General features: G+C 47.5%; 1 protein-coding gene across 1 annotated transcript in view; it reads right to left on the minus strand.

Moving 5' to 3' along the window:
- The window catches only part of TANC1 (tetratricopeptide repeat, ankyrin repeat and coiled-coil containing 1), a gene marked incomplete in the record, with an annotated part of 175626 nt that overhangs the window by 37371 nt on the left and 129248 nt on the right, over window positions 1-9007 (minus strand). The window contains 2 exon segments of the mRNA XM_027768446.1: window positions 7673-7795; window positions 8950-9007. Coding sequence (XP_027624247.1) covers window positions 7673-7795; window positions 8950-9007 — 181 coding nt within the window.

Genomic DNA, 9007 nt, shown 5'->3' on the forward strand with positions numbered 1-9007 from the left:
GGAAAGTTTTTATCTACAGATTTTCAAAATAAAATCATTGAACATATGCAAACTCTAGCTATAGTAAGATCTTCCTCAAATCTCCCGATCATTAGGGAAAAAAATGACGCTCCTTTCATACCCACTAATATGCCCACTGTGTTTCTTCAAACGGTTCCCTTCAATGGCCACGACTTACATCAATCACTCCCCCTGCCAAACCCTGGCCGGTCCTTGGGCTGCCCATGAGATGTGAAAACCACAGAGACTGTCGTTTATTAGACTAGAGACAAGCAGGAATCATTAAAAGATACAGAGAGATGACAAGGCATGTCGTTCTGGGTATTCACTGATAGGAATGCACACGAGGAACAGAAGAGTTACAGACTGATGGGTGTGAGAAGTGAATGAAACAGGTCCTCAGAAAGTTCAAGGAAATGCATATTATCAAAACATGCATGTATTTCAAATTTTTTTGTGCCAAAATAAACTTATACTTTAATACCATTTTTTCCATAAGCTTTTCAGAGTTCCCTCATTACTACCAGCTGTGAGACCACAAGCCCCAATAGCACACTGACAGGTTGGAACCCAAGGGGTAAAATCCACAGATGTCCCGGTGTGGAGGTGGCGTGAAGTCCATGTGAGCCATGCCTCCAGCTTTCTCTCTGACCGTCTCCTAGAACTCTTCCACTTGCTTTCTTCACCACACCTACCCTGGAACTGATGCTTGTCCTATGACATGCCAAGCAGGCCCTGGTCTCACACCTCTATCCTTAGAATTCCCTCTGCCTGGAAAGTTTGTTCCAGAGCTGTGGATGCGAAAGGTCATTTGCTCTATGTCTCTGCTCCAACACCAGGACACTGGAGAGAAGTGTAGACCATTACACTTCCCCCTGTAGACCATTCACACTCTGCCCCAAGCATGCAAGTACACCCACGTGTGCACAAACCCCAGTGTTCGCTTGCCATCTCTCAGCCCACTGGTTCCTGGCTTAGCCCAATGCAGCAGACACTGGTTCTACAACACAGATTGCAAATGGCCAACAAAGCCCCTCTAGGCACAGGAACGGGTCTGCACCAGATCCTTCCTGTCATTGGCACCGTCACTTACATATAAGGAAGAAAAGCCACACACACGTGACGAAGAGGTCAGTGAGCCAGCAGACCACCTGTCCAGTTGTTTCCATCATCAGAGGGTCTACCGCCGCGCCTGACTGAGGCCAGCACCACCCAGCCTCCAGCCTTCTGCTGTCCACCAGCATTTGTAGATGGTGAGGTGGAAGACATTATGAAGGAGGAGAGAGGCCAGAGGTGCTCCTGGCCTTACTCTAATATTTAATGTGTGACCTTGGACAAAACAACCTGGTTTGTACCTCTATACTGGTTCACTCTTAATAATGCCACCAGAGGGCCAGCCCCGTGATGTGGTGGCTTCTCACTGGGCACTGGGAGCTGGATCCCACATGAACAAGTACAGTTCAAATTCCAGCCCAGGAGGTTTGAAAAACATGCAAGGTGTCTGTGCATATGTGCTCAAAATCCTGATGGGACAGAGAAATGGGGAAGGGTGTACGGTGTGGCCATGCCTCACTGGGAGTTTCTTTTTCTCTCATGAGCACACACACCCCTCAAGCAATTAAAAAAAAAAAAATACCACCAGACTCAAATAGGATTCAAATATATTTGAAAACTGTAAGTAGTGGGGCTGGTCCTGTGGTACAGTGGTTAAGCACTGAGCACATGGAGCTGGATCCCACATGGCCAGCCATGGTTTGGATTCTGATTTGAAAGACACGCCAGTACATCTTTCATGTATGTGTGCATGTCCCACAATCCTGACAGGGTACGTGTGCCTGGCCCACAATCCTGACAGGACAGAAAAATAGAGAAAAAAGAATGGTAACCACACTCACCGGTGGGTGCTTTCTCTCTCTCTGGTGAGTGTGCACACTTCTCCAGCAGTGAAAAAAAGAAAAAAGAAAAATATATACACACATACACACACGCACAGGCATATGTATTTGTGTGTAAGTATATATAGAGTACTCATATGTACACACATTTACATATGTATCTCTGAGTATGTGTGTGTGTGTGTATGTATGTATGTACTGGGCTGTCAGAAAAGCCATGGTATATTTTTTTCTATGCAAAAATGCGTCATGACTTTTCCAACAACCCCATTTATTTATATGCTAAATAAAAGGAATGGTGGTTCCCATAGCCTAATGGTTAAGGGAGACAGATCCCACATGGCTGACTATAATTCAGTCTGGGCCCAGCGGCCTGAAACTCACACCAGGCATGTGATGTGACAAATTCCAGCAGGATGGAGATATGGAAGAGAAGAGATTGCAGCATGACCACTCCTGATGGGGGTGCTTTCTCCCTTTCTCAGTCTTTCTGAAAAACATGCAAGGTGTCTGTGCATATGTGCTCAAAATCCTGATGGGACAGAGAAATGGGGAAGGGTGTACGGTGTGGCCATGCCTCACTGGGAGTTTCTTTTTCTCTCATGAGCACACACACCCCTCAAGCAATTAAAAAAAAAAAATACCACCAGACTCAAATAGGATTCAAATATATTTGAAAACTGTAAGTAGTGGGGCTGGTCCTGTGGTACAGTGGTTAAGCACTGAGCACATGGAGCTGGATCCCACATGGCCAGCCATGGTTTGGATTCTGATTTGAAAGACACGCCAGTACATCTTTCATGTATGTGTGCATGTCCCACAATCCTGACAGGGTACGTGTGCCTGGCCCACAATCCTGACAGGACAGAAAAATAGAGAAAAAAGAATGGTAACCACACTCACCGGTGGGTGCTTTCTCTCTCTCTGGTGAGTGTGCACACTTCTCCAGCAGTGAAAAAAAGAAAAAAGAAAAATATATACACACATACACACACGCACAGGCATATGTATTTGTAAGTATATATAGAGTACTCATATGTACACACATTTACATATGTATCTCTGAGTATGTGTGTGTGTGTGTATGTATGTATGTACTGGGCTGTCAGAAAAGCCATGGTATATTTTTTTCTATGCAAAAATGCGTCATGACTTTTCCAACAACCCCATTTATTTATATGCTAAATAAAAGGAATGGTGGTTCCCATAGCCTAATGGTTAAGGGAGACAGATCCCACATGGCTGACTATAATTCAGTCTGGGCCCAGCGGCCTGAAACTCACACCAGGCATGTGATGTGACAAATTCCAGCAGGATGGAGATATGGAAGAGAAGAGATTGCAGCATGACCACTCCTGATGGGGGTGCTTTCTCCCTTTCTCAGTCTTTCTTTCTCTAGAGAGTATATGCACCCTCTGGCAATTAAAAAATAAAAACAGTAAGAGTTTAGGGACTAGCAGATGGCGTAATGCTTACATTGCTGGACTCGCACGTAGCTCACTGCAGTTCAAGTCCTGGACTTGGCCCAAGGTCCCAGGAGGAGAACGGAGGAGAAAGAATAGTGGTGTGACTATCCCCTCAGTGGGTCATTTCTTGCTTTCTGTCTGTCTCTCTCACTGTCTCTTTGGCAAGCGTACATCCCCTATAGCAAAAATCGCTCTTAAAAAAAAAAAAAAGAAAATAGTAAGTTTAAAATAATTATTTCCCTTTGAATAACTATTAGTATAAGAAGGATAGAATTAGGTTGAAAAAAATACTTGGAGATTTTATCATGACTAAGAAATCAATTGTTAGCAAGAACAGTACAGAAGACAACATCTCTGTGTAGAAACACACACCACACTGCCATGGAGTACTTCAAACTGGGCTTCACAGGACAGGCAGGAATACTTCATAAATTTCCCTGGTTACTTTTCCTGCCAGTTGCCCTCTTCTCTCAGCAGCCTCATTTACTCTTGAGATCCACAAACTTATGAAAAAAAAAAAAAAAAAAAAAAAAAGATGACAAATAAAATGGTCTGAGTTCTCAAGCAACCCCTTAACTAATTGGCTGTGTGATTTTCACAAAATTACTCAACCTCTCTGTGTTTCAGGTGCCTCCTAAGAAAATGCTAGTTCATCATCCTATTCTACCTCACAAATGCCGTGGGCTAACAATGTTGGAAGGTGAGCTTTCACTACCATGGCGAACAGCTCACCACACTAAGACTACCTAGAAGACGTGCTTGGGGCAAAAACTCTCCTACAAAGGTTTATCATCAATTCACCCTCTGTCAGGGCTTCCAGAAAAAGATTTCCTTTGTTGGTGCAAGGATATGGGTATTTTTACCACTAACCCTCCACCAGCTTGTGCTCTCCCATTAACCCAAGGTTTTCACCCCTGCGACATACAGAAATCACCTGGGAGCTTGAAGTTTCCAGTGCCTGGGCCCCACCCTCGGAGATTCCGACTTGGCTAGGGCAGGAGCTCTGGCGCCCACAGGTCCTCAGGGACCCTCATTGGCAGCCAGGGCTGTAAACATATCAGGTGACAAAGGTACTTGCACAGCGTGGGCTTGCAGAGTGGCAGGTACCCTTCCAGATGTGAGATTTGGGGCAAGCCACCAACTCCTCCAAGCCTCAGCTTCCTTGGCTAAAAAGTGAGGATAAACACAGTCACACTTCATTGGGTGGCTGTGAAGGTTAAAAATGAATGCTTCCCTAAAAACCGTGTTGTATACTTAAAGCCTTCAGCACAACACTCAGCAACATCTCTACATACTAAACAAATACGGATTGCTATCATTACAGTCACCCTTTCAAAAACTCTTCAGAAGGGACAAAAGCCCGGGTCTCTGGCCCCTGGAAAGCTCAGGAAACAGTTCTGCCCAAGGAACCTGGTGACTCAGAGGTCTGTCTTCCCATCCACATCACCCTCCGTGTCTACCCTGGGCTGCCCAGCAGGGAGCAGCGGGAGATCTCATGCAGTTGTGGACAAAGATGTATCACCTTGAGCCACCAACCCTCACGGCAGGCAGCTCCTGTTAACAGCCCCTACAGGCACATCTGAAGTTCCCAGGTGCCCACAGCAGCGTCATGGTTTCCAGAGATGAGGCCAGACACTAACAAAAACAACTCACTTGAGTGCATGATGAAGGCCAGGTTGTTCCCCCCAGCACTTCAACATCTCAGCAAGGCTTCCGGTCACTCTGTGGGACAAGCTCTTTTGCTGTTTCCATTTTATAGATGAGAAAACTGAGGCTCAGCAAGTGTAAGGCAAAGGTTAGCTGTGAGCACAAAGCTAATTACCATCACGGAGCAGCTCAGGGGCAGAAACTGCAGCTCTGAGGCTGTTCAAGGATTCATCCTAGTTTTTCCCAACTACATGGAAAATTTCCAACCACCATGGCAGAAACTCCTTGGAAGATACTTGGAAATGGCAATATTATCTATAAACTTGGGGCCGGCAGGTGGTGTGGTGGGGCACTGGACTCTCATGTGGCCAACCATGGTTCAAGTCCCCGACCTGGAGGCTTGCTTTCTCTCTCTCTGTATCTCTCTGGTCAAATTGAAGAATGATAGTAATGAATAAAACTAAATAAATAATTCTTTAAAAACAGTGTCTATAAACTTACGAATATAATGAATATCAGAAAACAAAATAGGGAGGCGGTAGGCAAAGTAATGTGATTGTGAGGAACAGAAGAGGCGCTAGCCAGCGGGGCTTGAAGCTGGAGTCACCATTTTCTCACTAAGATCGCTGGAATCTCATACAGCACAGCTGTTTGGAAGTGTGTACTGTAACAGGCGTGCAGAACATGACTGGATGCCTCAGCCAAGGGAAGTCAGGCCAGAATCCACACCTGACTTCTGTGCTCCTTCCTCCCTGCCTTTGGCTAAAAAAAAATCCCAACCCGAACTCCCCTGAGTCCACAGCCTATGGCTGGCAACCTGTCCTGTGAGACTGCACCAGCAAAACAGCCAGCTGAACAGAAGTCTGGTTGGGACTGGCAGTCGGTATAATGCTATGTCACTGGATTCCTATGTAGTCGACCACGGTTCAAGTCCTGGACCCAGTGGCCTGAACTCACACCAGGCGTGTGTGCGTGCGTGCCCAAGATCCTGAGAGGAGAATGGAGGAGAAGGGATTGCAGCGTGGCCATCCCCCTGGGGGGTGATTTCTCACTTTCTCTCTGTCTCTTTCTTTCTTTCTGGAGAGCACACATACCCTGTAGCAAAACCTCTCCCCGCAACTGCCACACCCCCAAAAAAGAAGTCTGACGGCATTCGCAGCAAGGACCCTGTGGGCCGGCAAGGCCCGGGCTGGCACGAACCTGACCTGGCAGCAGGAGACTGTGCTGTTAGGCATCCCCAGCGTGCCACTGAAATGGAACTCCATCGACCAGCAATCATTCCAGAGCAAGTGACTTTAATTTACCGAAGTGGCAAACTGCAATTATTGCTCAAAATGACATTCATTCCTGTATGACAACATTTAATACTCTCTAAAAAAGGTTCCTTAATTGCATGCATAATTTTAAATTACTATAATTTGTTCAAGATTCTGTGAAAACCTTTATTTCCCCCTGAAAGCTAAAAGAAACAGAAAGATGATGGAAATCCTTAAGATTCTATAACCAATTTGGGGGCCAAGAGGGTAAGCTAAGGTGACACCCAACGTATTCTCTGCCTGTCAGTTTCCAAGGCTGAGGGGGGCCAAGACTGTCTGGGAAAGGGGGCACTTTTATCTTCCAGATGCTGTCTGTGTCCACTGGGGGTGGAGACTTTCCCTTCCTCCATACCGAGGCCCTACGCCAGACAACAGGGCTCCAGGTGAACTGTGCTGGACTTTGAGCACTGCCAGGTCCTCCCGATGGCCAGGCAGCTTCGTGACACCCATACGCCTTAAAGCACAGCAGGAGGCGGAGGAGAGGGGAAGAGGAGAGCACACCTCCCACCAGAGCTGGGCAAGCACTCTAGTGCCAATCACAGACTCATGGCCTAGGTGCTGAAGGGAGGGCCTGGACAAGGGGGAGGAGGGACACAGAAATCCTCCGGTAGTGCCCAGAGGCACCTGGACTTTGCCTCACCCTTCACTGTGACCATGCTGCACTCCCTGTGTCACTCAGGGGGGGCAGGACCGATCATTTCATAGCAGTGATTTCAGAAGGGACCTGGCTATTGGGAAACTGCCTCAGAGCTTCTGCAGACAGCCAGACACGCCAGGGCCTGGGGCTGAAAGGCCGCCACTCTTGACTGTTGTGGCCTTAATTGGACGCTGGTCTCCTGAATGCTGTAGGTTCTCAAACTGAATTAAATGAGGAGGGAGAATGTGGGCACACCAGCCACTGAGCAAGGAGCGAAGGCGTTCTTGGCCCAGCAGCAGGCCAGCTGGTACTCTTCCCGCGGTCAGAAGTACGGGTGTCCATCTCTGTCACTTATGAATTGCCCGATTTCCTATACCTCTAAGGTGGTCCAGATCAGTAATCCAGGCCACTTTAAAAACCTGAGTCCTGGAAACATCTCTCAGACCTTGGGTTTCCTTCATGATCTGTGCTTATCATACCTGCTATGAAACGGTCACCATGTGGTCACAGAGCAGACCTGACCACCTGCATCTTCCTGCCAGGACAAAAGCAAAACTTCTAGAACAGAACATAGGTCTAAGCTTGCAGGATTCCCAGCAGGGAAAGCACAGTTAGACACTCATCTTCCTCGGCCACCACCGGAGAAGGGGAAGCAGGGCTGCCAGCCAGGATGGGCGGGGACTCTGGTTCTTTGAGCAGAGGGCCACTCACCTTCACATTGGGAGTATAGAGATTCCTGAGAGAGGCCAGGGCAGCAGACAGGCCCTCTGTGCTGTAGCCAATCCACAGAGCTTGGAGGTGGCTTGAAGAGATTCCTGTCTTCTTACTGAGGCCCTGGACACAAGCAGAGACAGAGCACTGTCAGGAGGTCCCCCCTGCAGTGTCAGTGGGAGAGTGGTCTGCCCAAGGGCTCCGAGCCGAGCTGGAGGCACAGTGAGTGGCACAAAATGCCTGAACCTATCCGCCTTCCACACCTAACAATGAGGGTCAAGGAATCGCCCGCCTTGCTACATGACCTATACTCCTGGGGGAGAGACAGAGAGGACAGGACGGTTACTCTTTATGGAAGTAAATTAGAGGGAGAACAAGTGACAGAATTAGAGTTTCGCCATCTGTAACCCCTCATAAATGAATGAACCTAGGCAGTGCTTAGTATTGGCTGACAGCATCACAAACAGAAACGGGCACAAACGCTGTGCTTCCTGACCTGAGCAACTCTGACCCCAACGAAGTAATCTTGACATCCTGCAGGGAAAAAAAACCCTGAATCTGATAAGCCTCTAAATATAACTATCAAGTGAGAGGAGATACAGAGTGGACAGGAACATGCCAAACACCACCAGGAGAAACAAACACACAATCTGAAACCAAGGTGTGCAACACTACATAGATCAAGGAACTCAGGCTCTCTGACAACTAAATAACAAGGAAAGAAAAGGGGATGAGGGAGTGGCAGATGGTACAATGGTTATGTCACTGGACTCTCACATAGTAGACCACAGTTCGAGTCTCAGACCCGGTGGCTTAAAACTCACACCAGGTGCATGTGCGTGCATGCCCAAGATCCCAAGAGGAGAATGGAGAAGGGACTGCAGTATGGCCATCCTCCCTGGCCATGGGGGAGGGGGGTAATTTCTCACTTTCTGTCTCTCTGGTGAGTGCATGCACCCTATAGCAAAAATCTCTTAGAAAAGGGGAGGGGGGAATAAATGAAGTGGAACCTCCAAATGAAAAGAAGGTTAAGAGAGATCAGAAAGGGAGAAGATGAAACTTAACCATAGCATTTAGATACATAAGTGATAAACTAAAGGAAATGCTTATGATCAGTCAGAACAGTGGTAACTTTTAGGGAGCAGGGAGGAGGTTCTGTTGGGGTGGGGCACAGGGAGGGCTTCAGAGATGTCAACAAAGCTACTGAAAATCTGCTAAAACCCGAACTCGACAGGACATGCCACAGAAGCCCTTCCCCACCACACTGTGCAGCTCACCTTGAAAATGTGTGCCTTCAGGATGTGGTGGCCAAGCTCCATGGTCTGCTGGCGGTTC

This window comes from Tupaia chinensis, unplaced genomic scaffold (genome assembly GCF_000334495.1).
Source record: "Tupaia chinensis unplaced genomic scaffold, TupChi_1.0 Scaffold146346_1, whole genome shotgun sequence".
NCBI classification, from domain to species: Eukaryota; Metazoa; Chordata; class Mammalia; order Scandentia; family Tupaiidae; genus Tupaia; species Tupaia belangeri.